Source organism: Mustelus asterias, chromosome 26, assembly GCF_964213995.1.
Source record: "Mustelus asterias chromosome 26, sMusAst1.hap1.1, whole genome shotgun sequence".
NCBI classification, from domain to species: Eukaryota; Metazoa; Chordata; class Chondrichthyes; order Carcharhiniformes; family Triakidae; genus Mustelus; species Mustelus asterias.
The window spans coordinates 227,859-251,511 of record NC_135826.1 but is presented as its reverse complement, the minus strand read 5'-3'; the positions used below and the strand labels follow the sequence as shown (position 1 = coordinate 251,511).

The following is a 23,653-nucleotide window of genomic DNA, read 5'->3' as shown; positions in this document are numbered from 1 at the left end:
ACCAATGTGTATAATTACGTCCGTTTGACTACCTTCCTTTTTTAATATGCTTCCTACCCTCTCGGAGACATCCAGTACCCCGGCACCAGGGAGGCAGACTACCATCCTGGATTCTCGTTCGCTCCCACAGAACCGCCTGTCCGTGCCTCTAACCATTGCGTCCCCCACCACTATCGCTCTCCTAAACCCCTTCTTTCCCTTCCGGACCCCTGAGCCTGTCTCCGTGCAGGCGATCTGGTCCTTGTGGCTTACCCCTGGAGGGTCGTCCCCCTCCACAGAATCCAAAACAATATACCTATTTTGGAGGGGGACAACCACAGGGGATCCCTCCACAGACTGCTCACTCCCTTCCCTTATCCCATCTGTTGCCCATCCCTTTCTTTTATGGGAGACTGCCACTGGGGTACTTTCTGGCACATCACCCTTCTGACTATTGCCCCTCCTAACTGTGACCCACGTGTCTTCCTTCCGAGACCTTGGTGTCACTCCCTGCTTATAACTTCTATCTAATAATCTCTCATGTTCCCTAACTAAACTGAGGTCATCGAGCCGCAGCTTCAGCTCCCTTACACGATCCCTCAGGAGTTGCAGTTCCATGCATCTGGCACAGATATGGACTTCCGGGAGGCAAGTCATCTCCAGGAACTCTCACATCTCACACAGAATGCAGTATACTGGCCTTCCACCCATACCTGCCATTTCCTTTTTAGTTTTTGGAAGATCAAACAAAAAGGGGGTGTAACAGAAGAAAAACAAACAACCTTCCTCTCCTCCGCCGAAGCCCTGTGAGCCAAAGCCCTTACAGCTCACACTCTGCTCCCTGCTCACTCCACTGCCCGTTCCCGACTCTGCCCACTCAAAAGTGCGGCCTGCTTTTAAACCCTCCAAAAACCTTCCCAGGTAAAGTTAACAGAGTTGTGGTCACTATTTGTCACATGTTCCCCGACTGAAACTTTGACGACCTGACCGGGCTCATTTCCCAGAACTATATAGAGAAACATAGAAAAATAGAATACAGCACAGAACATGCCCTTCGGCCCACGATGTTGTGCCGAGCTTTATCTGAAACCAAGATCAAGCTATCCCACTCCCTATCATCCTGGTGTGCTCCATGTGCCTATCCAATAACCGCTTAAATGTTCCTAAAGTGTCTGACTCCACTATCACTGCAGGCAGTCCATTCCACACCCCAGCCACTCTCTGCGTAAAGAACCTACCTCTGATATCCTTCCTATATCTCCCACCATGAACCCTATAGTTATGCCCCCTTGTAATAGCTCCATCCACCCGAGGAAATAGTCTTTGAACGTTCACTCTATCCCCTTCATCATTTTATAAACCTCTATTAAGTCTCCCCTCAGCCTCCTCCGCTCCAGAGAGAACAGCCCTAGCTCCCTCAACCTTTCCTCATAAGACCTACCCTCCAAACCAGGCAGTATCCTGGTAATTCTCCTCTGCACTCTTTCTAGCGCTTCCACATCCTTCTTGTAGTGAGGTGACCAGAACTGCACACAATATTCCAAATGTGGTCTCACCAAGGTCCTGTACAGTTGCAGCATAACCCCACGGCTCTTAAACTCCAACCCCCTGTTAATAAAAGCTAACACACTATAGGCCTTCTTCACAGCTCTATCCACTTGAGTGGCAACCTTTAGAGATCTGTGGATATGGACCCCAAGATCCCTCTGTTCCTCCACAGTCTTCAGAACCCTACCTTTGACCCTGTAATCCACATTTAAATTAGTCCTACCAAAATGAATCAACTCGCATTTATCAGGGTTAAACTCCATTTGCCATTTTTCAGCCCAGCTTTGCATCCTATCTATGTCTTTTTGCAGCCTACAACAGCCCTCCACCTCATCCACTACTCCACCAATCTTGGTGTCATCAGCAAATTTACTGATCCACCCTTCAGCCCCCTCCTCTAAGTCATTAATAAAAATCACAAAGAGCAGAGGACCAAGCACTGATCCCTGTGGCATTCCGGGCGGCACGGTAGCACAGTGGTTAGCACTGCTGCTTCACAGCTCCAGGGTCCCGGGTTCGATTCCCGGCTCGGGTCACTGTCTGTGTGGAGTTTGCACATTCTCCTCGTGTCTGCGTGGGTTTCCTCCAAGTGCTCTGGTTTCCTCCCACAGTCCAAAGATGTGCGGGTTAGGTTGATTGGCCAGGTTAAAAAAAATTGCCCCTTAGAGTCCTGGGATGCGTAGGTTAGAGGGATTAGTGGGTGAAATATGTGGGGGTAGGGCCTGGGTGGGATTGTGGTCGGTGCAGACTCGATGGGCCGAATGGCTTCCTTCTGCACTGTAGGGTTTCTATGGTTTCCACTAGCAACCTGTCTCCAGTCCGAAAATTTTCCATCCACCATCCATCTATCTTCGATCAAATAGCCAATTACCTATCCAATCTGCCAACTTTCCCTCTATCCCACACCTCCTTACTTTCATCATAAGCCGACCATGGGGGACCTTATCAAATGCCTTGCTAAAATCCATGTATATGACATCAACTGGGCTACCTTCATCAACACACTTAGTTACCTCCTCAAAAAATTCTATCAAATTTGTGAGGCACGACTTGCCCTTCACGAATCCGTGCTGACTATCCCGGATTAATCCGCATCTTTCTAAATGGTCGTAAATCCCATCCCTCAGGACCTTTTCCATCAATTTACCAACCACCGAAGTAAGACTAACCAGTCTAAAATTACCAGGGTCATTTCTATTCCCTTTCTTAAACAGAGGAACAACATTCGCCACTCTCCAGTCCTCTGGCACCATCCCCGTGGACAGCGAGGACCCAAAGATCAAAGCCAAAGGCTCTGCAATCTCATCCCTTGCCTCCCAAAGAATCCAAGGATATATTTCATCAGGCCCAGGGGACTTATCGACCTTCAGTTTATTCAAAACTGCCAGTACATCCTCCCTCCGAACAACTATTTCCTCCAGCCTATTAGCCTGTAACACCTTCTCTTCCTCAAAAACATGGCCCCTCTCCTTGGTGAACACTGAAGAAAAGTACCCATTCATCACCTCGCCTATCTCTACTGACTCCATACACAAGTTCCCACTACTGTCCTTGACCGGCCCTAACCTCACCCTGGTCATTCTTTTATTCCTCACATAAGAGTAAAAAGCCTTCGGGTTTTCCTTGATCCGACACGCCAAGGACTTCTCATGTCCCCTCCTAGCTCTCCTAAACCCCTTTTTCAACTCATTCCTTGCTAACTTGTAACCCTCAATCAAGCCATCTGAACCTTGTTTCCTCATCCCTACATAAGCTTCCCTCTTCCTTTTCACAAGACATTCCACCTCTTTCGTGAACCATGGTTCCCTCACTCGGCCATTTCCTCCCTGCCTGACGGGGACATACCTATCAAGGACAACCCCGTATTTGTTCCTTGGAAAAGTTCCACTTTTCATTAGTGCCTTTCCCTGACAGTTTCTGTTCCCATCTTATGCCCCCTAATTCTTGCCTAATTGCATCATAATTACCTCTCCCCCAATTGTAAACCTTGCCCTGCCGTACGGCCCTATCCCTCTCCATTGCAATAACAAAAGACACCGAATTGTGGTCACTATCTCAAGTGCTCTCCCACAACCAAATCTAACACTTGGCCCAGTCCATTTCCCAGTACCAAATCCAATGTGGCCTCACCTCTTGTCGGCCTAACCATAGAAAATTACAGCTCAGAAACAGGCCTTTTGGCCCTTCTTGTCTGTGCTGAACCATTTTTTGCCTAGTCCCACTGACCTGCACTTGGACCATATCCCTCCACACCCCTCTCATCCATGAACCCGTCCAAGTTTTTCTTAAATGTTAAAAGTGACCCCGCATTTACCACTTTATCCGGCAGCGCATTCCACACTCCCACCACTCTCTGCGTGAAGAAGCCCCCCCTAATATTCTCTTTAAACTTTTCTCCTTTCACCCTTAACCCATGTCCTCTGGTTTTGTTCTCCCCTAGCCTCAGCGGAAAAAGCCTGCTTGCATTCACTCTATCTATGCCCATCAAAATCTTATACACCTCTATCAAATCTCCCCTCAATCTTCTACGCTCCAGGGAATAAAGTCCCAACCTATTCAATCTCTCTCTGTAAACTCAGCTTCTCAAGTCCTGGCAACATCCTTGTGAACCTTCTCTGCACTCTTTCAACCTTATTTACATCCTTCCTGTAACTAGGTGACCAAAACTGTACACAATACTCCAAATTCGGCCTCACCAATGCCTTATATAACCTTACCATAACACTCCAACTTTTATACTCGATACTCCGATTTATAAAGGCCAATGTACCAAAGGCACTCTTTACGACCCTATCCACCCTATTCACTTTTAGGGAATTCTGTACCTGTATTCCCAGATCCCTCTGTTCAATTGCACTCTTCAGAGTCCTACCATTTACCCTGTACGTTCTACTTTGGTTTGTCCTTCCAATGTGCAACATCTCACACTTGTCTGCGTTAAATTCCATTTGCCATTTTTCAGCCCATTTTTCTAGTTGGTCCAAATCCCTCTGCAAGCTTTGAAAACCTTCCTCACTGTCCACTACACCTCCAATCTTTGTATCATCAGCAAACTTGCTGATCCAATTTACCACATTATCATCCAGATCATTGATATAGATGACAAACAACAATGGACCCAACACCGATCCCTGCGGCACACCACTAGTCACAGGCCTCCACTCAGAGAAGCAATCCTCCACAACCACTCTCTTGCTTCTTCCAATGATGTGGAGATGCCGGCGTTGGACTGGGGTAAACACAGTAAGAAGTTTAACAACACCAGGTTAAAGTCCAACAGATTTATTTGGTAGCAAAAGCCACACAAGCTTTCGAAGCTCTAAGCCCCTTCTTCAGGTGAGTGGGAATTCTGTTCACAAACAGAGTTTATAAAGACACAGACTCAATTTACATGAATAATGGTTGGAATGCGAATACTTACAACTAATCAAGTCTTTAAGAAACAAAACAATGGGAGTGGAGAGAGCATCAAGACAGGCTAAAAAGATGTGTATTGTCTCCAGACAAGACAGCCAGTGAAACTCTGCAGGTCCACGCAACTGTGGGCGTTACAAATAGTGTGACATGAACCCAATATCCCGGTTGAGGCCGTCCGCGTGTGTGCGGAACTTGGCTATCAGTTTCTGCTCAGCGACTCTGCGCTGTCGTGTGTCGCGAAGGCCGCCTTGGAGAACGCTTACCCGAATATCAGAGGCCGAATGCCCGTGACCGCTGAAGTGCTCCCCAACAGGAAGAGAACAGTCTTGCCTGGTGATTGTCGAGCGGTGTTCATTCATCCGTTGTCGCAGCGTCTGCATAGTTTCCCCAATGTACCATGCCTCGGGACATCCTTTCTTGCAGCGTATCAGGTAGACAACGTTGGCCGAGTTGCAAGAGTATGTACCGTGTACCTGGTGGATGGTGATCTCACGTGAGATGATGGCATCTGTGTCGATGATCCGGCACGTCTTGCAGAGGTTGCTGTGGCAGGGTTGTGTGGTGTCTTGGTCACTGTTCTCCTGAAGGCTGGGTAGTTTGCTGCGGACAATGGTCTGTTTGAGGTTGTGCGGTTGTTTGAAGGCAAGAAGTGGGGGTGTGGGGATGGCCTTGGCGAGATGTTCGTCTTCATCAATGACATGTTGAAGGCTCCGGAGGAGATGCCGTAGCTTCTCCGCTCCGGGGAAGTACTGGACAACGAAGGGTACTGTGTCCCGTGTTTGTCTTCTGAGGAGGTCGGTGCGGTTTTTCGCTGTGGCGCGTTGGAACTGTTGATCAATGAGTCTAGCGCCATATCCTGTTCTTATGAGGGCATCTTTCAGCGTCTGGAGGTGTCTGTTGCGATCCTCCTCATCCGAGCAGATCTTGTGTATACGGAGGGCTTGTCCGTAGGGGATGGCTTCTTTAACGTGTTTAGGGTGGAAGCTGGAGAAGTGGAGCATCGTGAGGTTATCCGTGGGCTTGCGGTACAGTGAGGTGCTGAGGTGACCGTCCTTAATGGAGATGCGCGTGTCCAAGAATGCAACCGATTCCGGAGAGTAGTCTATGGTGAGCCTGATGGTGGGATGGAACTTGTTGATGTCATCATATAGTTGTTTCAGTGATTGTTCACCATGAGTCCAAAGGAAGAAAATGTCATCGATGTATCTAGTGTATAGCATCGGTTGAAGGTCCCGTGCGGTGAAGAAGTCTTGTTCGAACCTGTGCATGAAGATGTTGGCATATTGAGGTGCAAATTTGGTCCCCATGGCTGTTCCGTGTGTCTGGATGAAGAACTGGTTGTTGAAGGTGAAGATATTGTGGTCCAGGATGAAGCGGATGAGATGTAAAGTTGCATCTGGAAACTGGCAGTTGTTGGCGCTGAGCACTGAGGCCGTTGCAGCAATGCCATCGTCATGGGGAATGCTGGTGTAGAGTGCCGAGACATCCATTGTGACGAGGAGCGCTCCTGGTTCAACTGCTCCATGTGTGCCGAGTTTCTGTAGGAAGTCCGTCGTGTCGCGACAAAAGCTGGGGGTTCTTTGTACAATGGGTTTCAGGATGCCCTCGACATAGCCGGAGAGGTTCTTGCACAGGGTCCCATTGCCCGATACGATGGGACGGCCGGGTGTGTTTGCCTCCAAGGCGGCCTTCGCGACACACGACAGCGCAGAGTCGCTGAGCAGAAACTGATAGCCAAGTTCCGCACACACGCGGACGGCCTCAACCGGGATATTGGGTTCATGTCACACTATTTGTAACGCCCACAGTTGTGTGGACCTGCAGAGTTTCACTGGCTGTCTTGTCTGGAGACAATACACATCTTTTTAGCCTGTCTTGATGCTCCCATTGTTTTGTTTCTTAAAGACTTGATTAGTTGTAAGTATTCGCATTCCAACCATTATTCATGTAAATTGAGTCTGTGTCTTTATAAACTCTGTTTGTGAACAGAATTCCCACTCACCTGAAGAAGGGGCTTAGAGCTTCGAAAGCTTGTGTGGCTTTTGCTACCAAATAAACCTGTTGGACTTTAACCTGGTGTTGTTAAACTTCTTACTGTGTTCTTCCAATGAGCCAGTGTCTAATCCAATTTACTACCTCCCCATGTATACCTAGCGACTGAACCTTCCTGACTAACCTCCCATGAGGGACCTTGTGAAAGGCCTTGCTGAAATCCAGGTAGACAACATCCACTGCCTTCCCTTCATCCACTTTCCTGGTAACCTCCTCGAAAAACTCTAATAGATTGGTCAAACATGACCTACCACGCACAAAGCCATGTTGACTCTCCCTAATAAGTCCCTGTCTATCCAAATATTTGTAGATCCTATCCCTTATCACACCTTCCAATAACTTGCCCACCACCGACGCCAAACTTACTGGCCTATAATTTCCCGGATTTCTTTTGGAACCTTTTTTAAACAACGGAACAACATGAGCCACCCTCCAATCATCCGGCACCTCCCCCGTGAGTACTGACATTTTAAATATGTCTGCCAGGCCCCTTGCAAGTTCAACACTAGCTTCCCTCAAGGTCCGTGGGAATACCCTGTATTCAATATCAATATCCACATATTGTGTCAGGAAACCCTCCTGCACACACTGCACAAAAACTGCCCCATCCGAACTATTTGACCTACAAAGGTTCCAATCAATATTTGGAAAGTTAAAGTCCCCCATGACAACTACCCTGTGACCCCCACACATATCCATAATCTGCTTAGCAATTTCTTCCTCCACATCTCTATTACTATTTGGGGGCCTATAGTAAACTCCTAACAACGTGACCGCTCCTTTCCTATTTCTAACTTCAGCCCATATTACCTCAGTGTGCAGATCCCCCTCGAAGTGCCTTTCAGCAGCCGTTAGACTATCCTTGATTAACAATGCCACTCCTCCACCTCTTTTACCAGCTTCCCTACACTTAGTGAAACATCTATACCCCGGAACGTCCAACAACCATTCCTGTCCTTGTTCTACCCACGTCTCCGTAATGGCCACAACATCGTAGTCCCAAGTACCAATCCATGCCCCAAGTTCATCTACCTTGTTCCGGATGCTCCTTGCATTGAAGTAGACACACTTCAACCCACCTTCCTGTCTACCGGTACCCACCCTTGACCTTGATACCTTCCCCAATACCTCACCACCCTCGCTGACTTCTGGACTACAACTCCTTTTCCCACTCGCCTGACAAATTAGTTTAAACCCCCCTGAAGAGCTGTAGCAAATTTCCCTCCCTCGATATTGGTGCCCCTCTGGTTCAGGTGCACCCCGTCTTGTTTGTACAAGTCCCACCTTCCCCAGAATGTGTTCCAATTATCCACATATCTGAAACCCTCCCTCCTACACCATCCCTGCAACCACGTGTTTAACTGCGCACTCTCCCTGTTCCTCAACTCGCTATCACGTGGCACCGGTAACGTACCAGAGATGACCACATGTTTTGTCTTGGCTCTCAGCTTCCAGCCCAGCTCCCGAAATTCCTGTTTTAAATCCCCACCCCTTCTCTTACCTATGTCGTTGGTACCAATGTGTACCACGACTTGTGACTGTTCCCCTCCCCCTTAATAATCCAGAAGACACGGTCCGAGACGTCACGGACCTCGGCATCCGGTAGGCAACATACCATCCGTGAGTCTCTTTTGCTGCCACAGAACCTCCTATCTATCCCTCTAACTAACGAGTCCCCAATAACTATTGCCCTCCCGCACTGCCCCTTACCCTCCCGAGCCACAGAGACGGACACAGTGCTGGAGATCCTCTCACTGCGGCTCACCACTGGTATGTCGTCACCCTCAACCGTATCCAAAGCGGAATACTTGTTGCTAAGGGGAACGACCACAGGGGATCCCTGCACTGACTGCTTCCTCCCAGCCCCTCTCACCGTCACCCATCTGTTTTCATTCCTCGGAGTAACTGTATCCCTGAAGCTTCTGTCTATGGCCACCTCTGCGTCCCTAATGATCCTAAGTTCATCCAACTCCAGCTCCAGTTCCCTAACACGGTTTTGGAGGAGCTGCAGATGGGTGCACTTCCCACAGGTGTAATCAGCAGGGACACTGACGTCGTCCCTCACCTCAAACATAGTGCAAGAGGAACATAGCACTGCCTGCACACCCATCCCCTCTAGATACCTTGCCTGTACCAGGTAGAAACAGCAAAAATGAATTAAACTCACCCCTGCTCGCCCTTTCCCCTGAAGCCCTGTGAGCCAAAGTCTTATAGCTCACACTCTGCTTCCCACGCACTCAAGCCCTGTGAGCCAAAGCTCTTACAACTTTCACTCAGCTTCCCACTCACTCTGGTGCCCGCTCCCGACGCTGCCCGCTGTATAGAGTGACTTTTATACTAAAAAACACAATCTCCCAGAATCCCCTGCAGCCTACTCCCACTTCCTTTAGTTTAAACCCTTGAAAAAAGCCCGCGAAAAAACGGATTACATAAATAAATAAATCAAAGCACTTTACTCACCCTCAGTAGTCCTGCTGAGAATCTCTCCCTCTGTCCTGCACCACTTCGAACAAATGAGCAAACTAGGTCCAGTATAGCCCCCTCTCTAGTCGGGCTATCTACATACTGTTCCAAAGAACCTTCCAGTATGCATTTTACAAATTCCTCCCCGTCCGGAACCCCAGCTCTAAGCACTTTCCAGTCTATTCCAGGGAAATTAAAGTCCCCCACTACAACAACCCTATTTTTTCTGCACATATCCAGAATCTCCTGACATATCCTTTCCTCCACTTCCCGTGGGCTGTTGGGGGGTCTGTAGTACACTCCCAGCATAGTGATTGCACCTTTCCTGTTTCTGAGCTCCACCCACAGCGACTCATTACACGACCCCTCTAAATTGTCCACCCTCTGCACCGCTGTAATATGCTCCCTAACTAATATTGCTACTCCCCCACCTTTTTTAGCCCCTCCTCTGTCTCGCCTAAAACACTTATACCCTGGAATATTCAGCTGCCAGTCCTGTCCTTCTTTTAACCAAGTTTCCGTCACCGCAACCACATCCAAATTCCGCATAAGCATTAAGGCCCTAAGTTCGTCTGTTTTATCCATTACACTCCTCGCATTGAAGCAGATGCACTCCAGACCTCCAGGCCCACTCAGATCATCCTGCTCCAGAATGCTCTTCTTCTTAGCTAACCTTGCCCTGGCCCCCAGCTTGACCCCAGCCTCAGTACTTACTGACCTACTGTTTTGATCCCCACCCCCCGCCACACTAGTTTAAACCCGGCCGAAACACTCTCGCCAAACTCCCAGCCAGGATATTTGCTCCCTTCCAGTTAAGGTGTAACCCATCCTTTCCGTACAGGTGCCATCCTCTCTTGAAGACTTCCCAATGATCTATGAATTTGAAACCCTCCCTCTTGCACCAGTCCTTTAGCCACGTGTTCAATCGTAGAATCTCCCTGTTCCTAGCCTCACTTGCACTAGACACCGGGAGCAGTCCAGAGATTGCTACCCTGGAGGCCTTATTTTTTAGCCTACCACCCATCTCCCTGAATTGCTCTCATATGACCCCCCCTGCTCTTCCTACCTACGTCATTTTCACCAATGTGTACAATTACATCTGTTTGATTACCATCCCTTTTTAATATGCTTCCTACTCTCTCGGAGACATCCAGTACCCCGGCACCAGGGAGGCAGACTACTATCCTGGATTCTCGTTCGCTCCCACAGAACTGCCTGTCCGTGCCTCTAACCATCACGTCCCCCACCACTATCGCTCTCCTAAACCCCTTCTTTCCCTTCCGGACCCCTGAGCCTGTCTCCGTGCAGGCGATCTGGTCCTTGTGGCTTACCCCTGGAGGGTCATCCCCCTCCACAGAATCCAAAACAATATACCTATTTTGGAGGGGGGCAACCACAGGGGATCCCTCCACTGACTGCTCACTCCCTTCCCTTCTCCCATCTGTTGCCCAGCCCTTACTATTATGGGAGACTGCCACTGGGGTACTTTCTGGTACATCACCGTTCTGACTATTACCCCTCCTAACTGTGACCCACTTGTCTTCCTTCTGAGGCCCAGTGTCACTACCTGACTATAACTTCTATCTAATAATCTCTCATTTTCCCTAACTAAACTGAGGTCATTGAGCCGCAGCTCCAGCTCCCTTACACGATCCCTCAGGAGTTGCAGTTCCACGCATCTGGCACAGATATGGACCTCCAGGAGGCAAGTCGTCTCCAGGAACTCCCACATCCCACACCGAATGCAGCAAACTGGCGCCTCACTCGTACCTGCCATTTCCTTTATAGTTTTGGGGAAAAAAAAACAACAACCTTCCTTGCCTCCGCCTGTTTTCGCCAAAGCCCTGTGAGCCAAAGCCCTGTGAGCCAAAGCCCTGTGAGCCAAAGCCCTGTGAGCCAAAGCCCTTATAGCTCTGACTCTGCTTCCTGCTCACTCCGCTTTGAGGAAGCTTTCTCCCAAATGCCCTGCCCAATATTTATCAACATCAGTTTAAAAAAAACCTGATCATTATCATATTGCTATTTGTGGGAGCTTGCTTTTCACAAATTGACTGCTATCTTTTCTACAATACATCAGTGACTGTATTTATAAAAAAGCTTCATTGGCTGTGAAGTGGGGGGGCACGGTGGCACAATGGTTAGCACTGCTGCCTCTCAGCACCAGGGACCCAGGTTCGATTCTGGCCACGGATCACTGTCTGTATGGAGTCTGCACGTTCTCCCCGTGTCTGTGTGGGTTTCCTCCCACACTCCAAAGATGTGAGAGTTAGTTTCATTGGCCAGGCTAAAATGCCCCTTGGTGTCCTAAGATGTCTGTGTGAGTTTCCTCCCACAGTCTGAAAGACGTGCTGGTTAGGTGCATTGGCCATGCTAAATTCTCCCTCCGTGTACCCGGACAGGCGCCGGAGTGTGGTGACTAGGGGATTTTCACAGTAATTTCACTGCAGTATTAATGCAAGCCGACTTGTGACAATAATAAATAAACTTTAAGTGTTTTGGGACATCCCGAATTGATTTAGACTCTGCACGGTTGAGTAAGGATTGAGGACACACTGTTACAGGCCCCAATTCCAAAGAGGCCAATTGCTGTTTTTATTCCTGGGATGTGGATGTTGCTGGTTGGGCCCGCATTTATTATCCCCATCCCTAATTACCCTTGAATTGACCACTCCAACTTTCAGTATAAAAGCCTGTCACACAATGCATGATAAATAGTTAATGCCATTTGTTTGCTGCTGATTGCAAAATCTAAGTTATTAGTTGAATTTAGTGTTGACAATTCTAGTTGACAGTAACTATCTGCCCAGTACCATTAGCACAGCTTACTGATTAGAATAAATGTCCAGGAGTTATTGTCAGCATTGCTTAGTAAGAGGAGATGATGATAAACATTCAACATTTATAAAAATCAATGAAGAAGTTGGAACTCTAAGTCTCCTAATGGGAGTTTTCAAGGTTGGGAAGAGATTGGCGTTAGTTCAGTAGTTGCTCAAGATGGGGAACAGCTCAAACACTGAGGACGTGAGTTGAAAATTAGCAAGAAGGGAAGTCCGATGGAATTATTTTTGCCAAACGAGGGGAGACCATTGAAGTGGATTCTGTAAAGGGGATTAACAAAATATGGGGGAGGCATTGAGGCTTACGGTGAGGCTGAGGCCTATCAGGGAACGGCATTTCCCGTTCTGAAAGTGCCCAGTGTTCTTGGCGGGGTAGTAACAGTTAACCACGCTGTCGTGTTTACTGAGTATGGATATTCCCAGACTCCCTACTGACTCTGAGCTCTCTTTCAGCAACGTATTGAGATCCGTAAACTGCGGCAAGGTGATAACCTAATCCTGGGATTCAGTATCGGTGGCGGAATCGACCAGGATCCAACACAAAACCCCTACTCTGAGGACAAAACAGACAAGGTGGGAATCGGGGATCAAATCTGGAATGTATGTTAGCAGCAGCAAAGCGTTCCATCTGCTTTCACCCCCTATTTGAGCAGTCTCTCACTAAACTGCCAAATGTAACATTGGGTGATAAAGGATGAATTGAATCTGGATGAAGTGGTTGGATATTTCAGAATTATGCCCTATCCTCAGAAAATCATAGCTAGATTTATTCTATAACATGACAGTTTTGAAGGAGGGAGAGATACAGAGGGAATCAGGGGATAGCTATTGTAGATGCACTGTGGGTGTATCGACAGCACATGGAGTGCTGTGGACTCCCACCTTTTTGAAAGCAATTAGAGGCGGACAATAAACACTGGTCTCGCCAGCAACCCTCGCAGCCCATGAATGAACAAAAAAATATAAATTTCCCAAGATCTCGTTGGGGATCAGAAACCCCAAGGTATTTTATGCAGTTAAACTAGACCCCAACTATTTATTTTAATTTGGCATTAGTGTAAGGATAAGGTGTTTCACTCCATGTGATTCTAGTGAGCCACTAGGAAGCTTTTATCAGAACAAACTTTATTTTTAACAATATAGTTTTAGTATAACAGATGAATTACCTCAACTTTTACCAATTGAAATACTTAAACATGACAAAATACAATTCTTAACTGCTTATTTATCTCTCTCGGTTCCAATTTAAGCAATATTCTCATAGACAACTCCTCTTCAAAAACACACAAGCTTATGTGCTGGTATGTGGGCTGCTAGGCCACAAACCTTTGAACACCTCTGGTGATAGACTCAGAAAGACACCTGTCATCTGACACTCAAACAGCAGCCTCCAGAGAGAGAGAAACTCCTCTGGGCTTTGTTTAGCATCAAGCAGAAACTAACTGTTTTTCCTGGTAAGCTTAGCTCCACCCGTTAGAAACCATAGAAACCCTACAGTGCAGAAGGAGACCATTCGGCCCATCGAGTCTGCACCGACCACAATCCCACCCAGGCCCTATCCCCACATATTTACCCACTAATCGCTCTAACCTACGCATCCCAGGACTCTAAGGGGCAATTTTTAACCTGGCCAATCAACCTAACCCGCACATCTTTGGACTGTGGGAGGAAACCGGAGCACCCGGAGGAAACCCACGCAGACACGAGGAGAATGTGCAAACTCCACACAGACAGTGACCCGAGCCGGGAATCGAACCCGGGACCCTGGAGCTGTGAAGCAGCAGTGCTAACCACTGTGCTACCGTGCCACTACCGTTCATGTGACTCTGCCTCTTGTCAATCAACCCAATCAAAACCCTACTCTGAAACCCAGGGGAAAAACCAAAAATACACAAAAATGTATGAACTCAGATTAAAGTAAACACCCCATTATCTCAAAGCAATTATTTTCCTACTTTTTCAGCATGTGGGCTGCCTTGTGCAGACACCTTGGCAGCGTATAAACAGAACTGACTTCTAAACATACATACTAGATCTAGATACACCAGTATGAGGCACAGTATTGCAACCCCATCAGGAAAATTTAAATGGAATGCTCCTTTTCAAGAAAGGAGGGAGTCCTAAAGCAAGAAATTATAGGTCAGTTAGCTAATATCTGTCACTGGGAAATGTTCGAATCGGTTATTAGGGCGGCACGGTAGCACAGTGGTTAGCACTGCTGCTTCACAGCTCCCGGGTTCGATTCCCGGCTCGGGTCACTGTCTGTGTGGAGTTTGCACATTCTCCTCGTGTCTGCGTGGGTTTCCTCCGGGTGCTCCAGTTTCCTCCCACAGTCCAAAGATGTGCGGGTTAGGTTGATTGGCCAGGTTAAAAATTGCCCCTTAGAGTCCTGGGATGTGTAGATTAGAGGGGTTAGCGGGTAAAATATGTGGGGGTAGGGCCTGGGTGGGATTGTGGTCGGTGCAGACTCGATGGGCCGAATGGCCTCCTTCTGCACTGTAGGGTTTCTATGATTTCTATGATTAAGGAAGTGGTAGCAAGAGATTTAGAAAATCATAACAATCAGAGTCCACACGGTTTTGTGAAAGAACGATCATGTTTGACAAAAGTATTTGTTTTTTGAGAATGTAACGAACAGGGTGGATACAGGAAAGCCAGTGTATTTGGATTTCCAAAAGGCATTCAACATGATGTAGCGGTAAAGGTTTTGGCACAGGGTAGGAACTCGTGCAGTTGGAGGCAATATATGTTACTGTGAACAGAGGATTTGGCTAGCTAACAGGAAATACAATCTTGAATGATATCGGTGGTATTGGGAGCAGGCAGAGAAAGTAGAGGTGAGGGCAAGATCCGATCCCCCCTGATCTTACTGAACGATGGAGCAGCCTCGGGATGCTGACTGCTGCGCTTATTTGTTTATGTATTATTGTACATTCTGACGTCGGGTTAAATGTGGGCAAGGAAATCACCTGCTGATTGCCACCTCCCTCTGCTGATGAATTAATACTCCTGCATGTTGAATGCACTGGGAAGAAGCATTTGAGGGGAGAAAGTGCACAGAATGCATCAGTTGATGGTGACTGACACAACAAATAAAATTTCAAGCAACTGATGCATTCTGCATTGCACTGCCTCTACCAATCAGAGTCCACTTACTAACCACTCGGGAATCTCTTCTCCTACAGTATAAATTGTTGTTTTCCCCTTATACTGGTATCAAAGAAAAATACAGCACAGGAACAGGCCCTCCAAACCCGTGCCGATCATGATGCTGTAACTAAACTTAAAAAAAAAAACCTCCTGCCCTTACTTGGTCCGTATCCCTCTATTCCCTCCCATGGACCCATCCAGATGCCTCTTAAATGTTGTTTACGTGCCTGCTTCCACCATCTCCTCTGGCAGCGCATTCCAGGCACCCACCACTTTGTGTGAAAAACTACCCCCGCACATCTCCCTTAAACTTTCCCCCTCTCACCTTGAACCTGTGCCCCCTTGTAATTGACACTTCCACCCTGGGAAAAAGCCTCTGACTATCCACCCTGTCTGTGCCTCTCATACTTTTGTAGACCTCTATCAGGTCTTCCCTCAACCTCCGTCTTTCCAGTTAAAACAATCCTAGTTTATTCAACCTCTCCTCATAGCCAACACCCTCGAGACCAGGCAGCGTCCTGGTGAACCACCTTTGCACTCTCTCCAAAGCTTCCACGGCCTTCTGGTAGTGTGGTGACCAGAGCTACGCGCGATACTGTTTCAACATGACTTCCCAACTCTTGTACTCAATGCCCTGGCTGATGACGGCAAGCATGCAGGTCAAAAAGCTTTGACAGTTCCATGTTTTTCAGCAATTCTCTGAGAATGACATTCATTTCAAAATGTCAGTTTTTTGCTATGTGCTCACTGTTGTTGTCTTTGCTGCCTTGACCAAGGCTCTGCAGCTTGTGCTGAGGAAGGTATGCAAGATTGGGGAAGATCATTTGCTGAACTGGAACACGCAATGTCTGTTATCTTTCCTCTGAAGTGACAGTGGTTTCCTTTTCCTGTGTAAGTTAACTTGGAATGGGGAAACGATACTTGGGCTGTATGTCAGCCTTGGCTGCATTAATCATAGAATCATAGAAACCCTACAGTGCAGAAAGAGGCCATCTGGCCCATCGAGTCTGCACCGACCACACTTCTACCCAGGCCCTACCCCCACATATTTACCCGCTAATCCCTCTAACCTATGCATCTCAGGACACTAAGGGGCAATTTTTAGCATGGCCAATCAACCTAACCCGCACATCTTTGGACTGTGGGAGGAAACCGGAGCACCCGGAGGAAAACCACGCAGACACGAGGAGAATGTGCAAACTCCACACAGACTGTGACCCAAGCCGAGAATCGAACCCAGGTCCCTGGAGCTGTGAAGCTGCAGTGCTAACCACTGTGCTACCGTGCCGCCCACTCCACACAGACAGTGACCCGAGCCAAGAATCGGACCCGGGACCCTGGAGCTGTGAAGCTGCAGTGCTAACCACTGTCTAACAGCTGTCTTGCCTCAGAAGATTGTGAATTCAAGTCCCAGGATTTGAGCACAAAAGTTAGTGAAGGTCTCTCTCTCTCTCTTGTGCTGGAGGGGTTTAACCGTGGCTCCATCTGTCCTTTCAGTTGGGTGTAGAAGATGCTGCTCTTTCCATGAGGAGCAAGGAAGTTATCCCTGGTATCCTGATGAGTATTTAAACCTCAATGACTGATTACCCAATCATTATAACATTGCTCCTTGTAGCATAAATCCACTACATTACAACACTCTTATTTCAAAAGTACTTCATTGGCTATAAAGCACTTTAGGACGTCCTGACATTGTAAAAGGTGCTACAGAAATGCAAGACTTTTTATCTCTCTTTTTTTTTAATGCTTCATTGCTACGTGACCCCTCTGTGATACGTTGCTGGTCTCTGTGGTTTATACTGCAATCATGTTGGCTTTTTCAGTTCTCCACTGCCTGCAGGTATCAGACTTGAAGCTTTGTGTCTTTTCTGTTGCAATATTGAAACCTTACGCAGTGAAAGACCTATTAGTGGATGACATTGGAGCCAAACCCACAGGTTCTGAGCTGTAACCATTGTTGAGACAGGCCTCCCACATAAGGACTTTGATTCTTCCTCTCAACAGCTAGGTCACGGGCTCAGGAAGCCATCAAACCACTCATGCAGTCAGGTGACTGCTATAAACCACCCACATATCAGTCACGTTGGTTAGTTTCTCCACCTATCCCCAACGCAGAGGAACAAAGACAGCATAAAAGAGAATTAAAATTTGGAATAGTTTATTTAACTACAACAATGCTGATGCCAATTCCCATTAGAAATAGAAGTTGACAAGCTTTTTATTGAATGTCAGAGAGATGCTTGGGACATTGTCTGAAATGGGCCTTCATCATTCTGCGGGTCTTGTGCTGGATAATATTGCTGTACATTTGTTTGTAGATTATTTTAAAGAGTATACATTGGATAAATGGAATTTATATGGATTGGGCTGGGGTGGAGGAGAATGTGGGCTTTCTGCAGTGGGAGTCTGGGTGGGGGGGGGGTAGATTTTAACTCTCAGGCCTCACCCATTTATAGGATGGGTTGGGAGAGCAGTAACTCGAGCATGCAGCATCCTAGCCTTTTTCAATAGATGCATGGAGTACAAGAGCAAGGAAGTCATGTTCAACTTGTATCAAAGTGGTTTGGACTCAGCTGGAATTTTGTGTCCAGCGATAGGTGTCACACTAGAAAAAATGTGAAGGCATCAGAGGGGGTGCAGAAAAGATTGGCAGGAATGATCCCAGCGCTGAGGAACTTCAAGCTGGGAAAGGTTCGGGTGTTCACCTTGGAGAAAAGAAGGTTAAAAGGAGATTTGATTGAAATATTCAAAATCTTAAGGGTCTGGACAGGATAGGGAAATCTGCTCATTGGTGAAAGGATCAAGGACAAGAGGACACTGACGTAAGGTAATTGATTAAAGAAACAACGGCAATATGAGGAAAACCCATTCCAGGCTGAGGGGTTAGGATCTGGAATGCATTGCCTGAGGCCTTGGTAGAGGCAGGTTCAATCCAGACATTCCAGAGGGAATTGGATTATTATCTGAAAAGTAAGTATGGGTGCAGGGGAAGGGGGGGGGGGGGGGGGTGGAGGTGGTGTGGTGGCGGTACTAGGTGAATTGCTCATTTGTAGAGCCAGTGATGGCTGAAATACCTCCTCGTGTACTGCTGTAACAATTCTGCTTGAGGCTGATGGAAGCAGCAACCAGCCAGCAAGTGAGGTTCCAGGTGGTCAGAAGCTGGGATCCAATACTTTGGATCAGAACACACACACACAGATAGCAGGAGCAGACCATGTGGAGGCAGGGCCTGTCAGCATGGAGAGGCTAGTATTTATTGCCCTACAGCTACATTCGCTGTCTCTGGAAAGGGAGCATGCGGTGTCTGAGGGCACTGTTGATGCCTTCCGTGCCTGCTGGGCACCACAGGGGCGGGCGTGTCTTATTGGCCCCTTTTTAATTTGATGTAAGTTTCCTTTCTGCTTTGTCTTTTATTTCGGGCGATTCACATAGAACAGCACAGTACAGGCCCTTCGGCCCTTGATGTTGTGCCGAGCTTTGTCCGAAACCAAGATCAAGCTATCCCACTCCCTATCATCCTGGTGTGCTTCATGTGCCTATCCAATAACCACTTGAAAGTTCCTAAAGTGTCCGACTCCACTATCACAGCAGGCAGTCCATTCCACACCCCAACCACTGAGTAAAGAACCTACCTCGGACATTCCTCCTATATCTCCCACCTTATAGTTATGCCCCCTAGTAACAGCTACATTCACCCGAGGAAATAGTCTCTGAACATCCACTCTATCTATCCCCTCATCATCTTATAAACCTCTATTAAGTCGCCTCTCAACCTCCTCTGCTCTAAAGAGTAAAGCTCCCTCAACCTTTCCTCATAAGACCTACCCTCCAAACCAGGCAGCATCCCGGTAAATCTCCTTTGCACTCTCTCCAATGCTTCCACATCCTTCTTATAGTGAGGTGACCAGAACTGCACACAATATTCCAAATGTGGTCTCACCAAGGTCCTGTACAATTGCAGCATAACCCCACGGCTCTTAAACGCAAACCCCCTGTTAATAAACGCAAATTTATTAAAATTAAAAGATTCCCCTCCTTTTAGGGAGCTGCCCCTTTTGAGTTATCCCTAAGTTAATTTGGTTGGGGGGAAAAATTACCCATGAGTTGGTGGTGAGCTGTCTTCTTGAACCCATGCAATCCATGTAGTGTAGGTACACCCACTGTGCTGCTCGGGAGGGAATTCCAGGGTTTTCACCCAGTGACAGTGAAGGAACAGCGATCAGCTGCTCTTGTCCTTATAGATGGTTGTGGTTGTCAGTTTGGAAGGTGCTGTCTAAGGAGCCTTGATAAGTTCCTGCTGTGCAGCTTCTACATGGTACACACGGCTGCCACTGCTGGAGAGGGTGAATGTTTTAAGTGGTGAATGAGATGCTAATTAAACAGGCTCATATTTACTGGTAATTAATGTGTTTTAAATTCCGTTTGTTGTTGTTGCTTGGTTATTCATCTGTTTAAATGATTATACCCCCCCCCCCCTCCCCCAACCTTAGTGATTACACTACCACAAGCAGTACTGTTTCTCTCTCTCATTTCAGGGTATATATGTAACAAGGGTGTCAGAAGGAGGACCGGCTGAAGTTGCAGGACTCCAGATTGGCGATAAGATAATGCAGGTTGGCTTTTCAGGGTTGTACACTGGTTGTAGTCAGACAATGGTGGAGGGGGAATGGGGGGGGATATGGGTGGGGAGAGGGAGTGGAGGTAGTGTGGGGGACTGGAGGGGGTTGTGGTGGGGTGGGGAAGGAGTTGTGGGTGGAGGGGGTGGTGGTTTGGTGGGGTGGGGAAGTAGGGGTTGTGGTGGGGTGGGAAAGGAGTTGTGGGTGGTGGTTTGATGGGGTGGGGTTGTGGGGGGTGGGGTGGGGAAGTAGGGGTTGTGGGGGGTGGGGCGGGTGTCCGATCTGTTTTCTATCTCCATCCGTTTTCCTCAGCTGCATTTCCTGCAGTTCCTTTTACCCTTGAGCAACATTTTCCCCATCTTGGATTTAAAATCGGCAATTAAATTTCCGCTGTTTAATCAGCAGGTTACACACTTTGTGCAAATGAGTGTTTTTCGCAGCTTCTCTCCTGAAATGCCGGTCTCTAATTTAAAAGTTTTGTACTGTTCATTTACCTGATTAATGTGCAGCAAACATGTCCGGTTTGAAACCTGCCTATGGAAGTGGAGATCTCCGAGCCTGTGCTACATTCTAGTCAGGTGAAGAACACCATGGAGGCGCCTCTGTTCAATTCCTTGGCTTGGCTACAGAGTAGGAAAGGGTGCGCTTTGGTTCGTAGGGAACACCAGCTCCTCTATGGGACTGCTCATTGGTACCAAGGAAGCATCTTGCGCAGAAACAATGCGCATCGATTGCAGAGAGGTTCTTTCACAGTGAGGAATAAATATGACTGTAATGGACAACATCATGATGTCTGTTTTCTCTCCAGGTGAATGGTTGGGATATGACGATGGTAACACATGACCAGGCTCGGAAACGTCTGACTAAGAAGAATGAGGATGTTGTTCGGCTCCTGGTAACGCGGAAATCTCTGCAGCAGACTATCCGCCAGTCACTGCACTAACCCTGCTCTCACTGGGAGTGCTGGCTTGCTTCAACTTCACCCTTTAAAGATAAATTACCCTGTAGTTGAAGGCCATTTAATATTGCTGCAAGATATACAGACCATGACCAACTAGCATTCCTCACTACTAGACCAGCAAAGGCACTTGCTATTTAGATGTATAAAATACCCACACACACACCTCACTGAGAATCAGGTGAAAATCCTTTTGTGGAAAGTGCACACTGTTTGGAAAAGCTGCACAGATACCGATTGGACAGCATTATCTTCAGGGCCATGATGTCAGTGAGGGGACTCTGGCACATTTCGTACTGGAGACTTAAGTGGACAAACATTTCACCTTGACATTCCTCTGGCTGCTATTTCAATGCAGAATGGAGCCCATTTTAAATGGTATTAAATTGTCACCAAATTGCAGAAGTTCTGTAAAAGGTATTGTTGCTATTCCCAAATGTCTTTGATGTGGTTTGACTGATGAGGTCATTGAAATGGATATGCCTAGGGACTAGGTGTTGGCCTCTGTTATTCTCACACTGAGCAAGCCCACAGCCACTTGCTGTTTAAAGTCAGAGTTCAGTGAAATTGTGGCTAAAATGAGGAAAGATGGAGTCCAGTGAAGAAAGGTGAGCAATGCAATGACAGCCCTGGGGATCGCTGACAATGAGTAAGAGAATTTTTTGGTGGAAGAAGCGATTCATTTAAAAGTCAACGGTACCAAACAACTTGCACCCGTACATTTCTAAATTCTGAACCTATGCAGCTGTCTGGAAGTTTGAGATTTGTTTGAAGTCATTTTCCATATGTACTTTTTATAGTCTTTTACTGAATAATCTTTTCTAATATTTTAAACACAGCCTCGTGCCTTTACACTCAATCCTCACTTGCTAACCTTCAAATACAAAGAACAACCCTGAGTGCTATGTACTCCTCTCGAAAGAAGTGGGAGCTAAGTTATTATTGTCACACTACCCTCAACAGCATCACTTACATTTTTGAACTGTAATTGTGGATACACAACTGAGTAACTATCCAAAGCCCTTTAAAGTGCCTTCATCCCCAGTTCTTGCTGCATGAAGGGAAAGTAAGTTTCATTGCAGCATCTGCTGTACAAGCCTACATTGGACTTCCTTTATCTGCAATAGTATCTGGGTAAGTGGCAGAGGCATGTGTGTTGAGTTGTCTGATCACCTGGTAGATGCTGATGTAAATGCCTGGTTGTTGCTGGAACACCCACAATGTTTGGGCAGGATGTTTTGTGGGAAGCTCAGGGTTCCTGGGTTCTAACATTTTGCTCTACCAGTTCCTTTTGTGCATCATATGTATTATACAGCCAATGCTGTGTCCAGATTGCAGAGACACTCTGCGCACGCAGCCTCAGCTCCTCACAGCATTGACTTGTTATTGTATAATTATAACTTCGGACCTCCTACTGATTGTGTTTTTAAATAATTGACTTCAAATCACAATCCTTTCTATGTGGCGAATACCATGTCCATTGTTTATAAATCCTGTGGATCATCAAATGTTTTTGTATTTTGACATAAAAGAATCTAATGATTGGTTTGAAACTGTTAATAAATGATCTAAAGAGTAGGAAATGAGATTACTATTGCACAAAATAAACTTTTCACCGTTAAACTGCTTTCAATAAAAACACTTCAGACACTAACTTGGAGCTTGAGTCTTGTTTATAGAAACATAGAAAACTGCAGCACAAAACAGGCCCACAAGTTGTGCCGAACATATCCCTACCTTTTTAGACCTACCTATAAACCCTCCGTCCTATTAAGTCCCATGTACTCATCCAGGAGTCTCTTAAAATACCCTATCGAGTTTGCCTCCACCACCACTGACGGCAGCTGATTCCACTCGCCCACCACCCTCTGTGTGAAAAACTTCCCCCTAACATTTCCCCTGTACCTACCCCCCAGCACCTTAAACCTGTGTCCTCTCGTAGCAGCCATTTCCACACTGGGAAAAAGCCTCAGAGTCCACCCGATCTATGCCTCTCAACATCTTATATACCTCTATTAGGTCTCCTCTCATCCTATGTCTCTCCAAGGAGAAAAGACCGAGCTCCCTCAGCCTATCCTTATAAGGCATGCCACTCAATCCAGGCAACATCCTTGTAAATCTTCTCTGCACCCTTTCAATCTTTTCCACATCCTTCCTGTAATGAGGTGACCAGAACTGAGCACAGTACTCCAAGTGGGGTCTGACGAGGGTCTTATATAGCTGCATTATTATCCCCGGACTCCTAAACTCAATCCCTCGATTGATAAAGGCCAGCACACCATAGGCCTTCTTAACCACCTTTAGAGTCCTTCTGATCCTCTACCGTACTAAGAGTCTTTCCCTTTATATTGTACTCCTTCATCCCATTTGACCTGCCAAAATAGACCACTACGCATTTATCTGGGTTGAAGTCCAGATTGAAGAAGCCAGTTTGTGAAGAGAATGGATTAAGCTCCAATCAATTCTTGACGGTTATCTCTGTCACAGTTTAAAGTTTATTTATTATCACAAGTAGGCTTCTATTAACACGAATGAAGTAACTGAAAATTCCATAGTAGCCACACTCCGGCGCCTGTTCAGGTACACTGAGGGAGAATTTAGCATAGCCAATGCACCTAACCTGCACATCTTTC

The 23,653-nt window shown here is 47.0% G+C and overlaps 1 protein-coding gene across 2 annotated transcripts in view; it reads left to right on the top strand.

The window, feature by feature from the left end:
* The window catches only part of tax1bp3 (Tax1 (human T-cell leukemia virus type I) binding protein 3), a 28,246-nt gene extending 5,572 nt beyond the window's left edge, over positions 1-22,674 (top strand). Inside the window, exons 2-4 of one of the 2 annotated variants that reach the window (XM_078198021.1) lie at positions 12,750-12,869; positions 19,982-20,059; positions 20,871-22,674. In XM_078198021.1, the coding sequence (XP_078054147.1) occupies positions 12,750-12,869; positions 19,982-20,059; positions 20,871-21,005 (333 nt within the window). In that variant the 3' untranslated portion in view covers positions 21,006-22,674. The remainder of the gene's footprint in view (positions 1-12,749; positions 12,870-19,981; positions 20,060-20,870) is intronic. The other variant, XM_078198022.1, reaches the window with a different exon arrangement.
* The last annotated feature ends 979 nt before the right edge of the window (positions 22,675-23,653 follow it).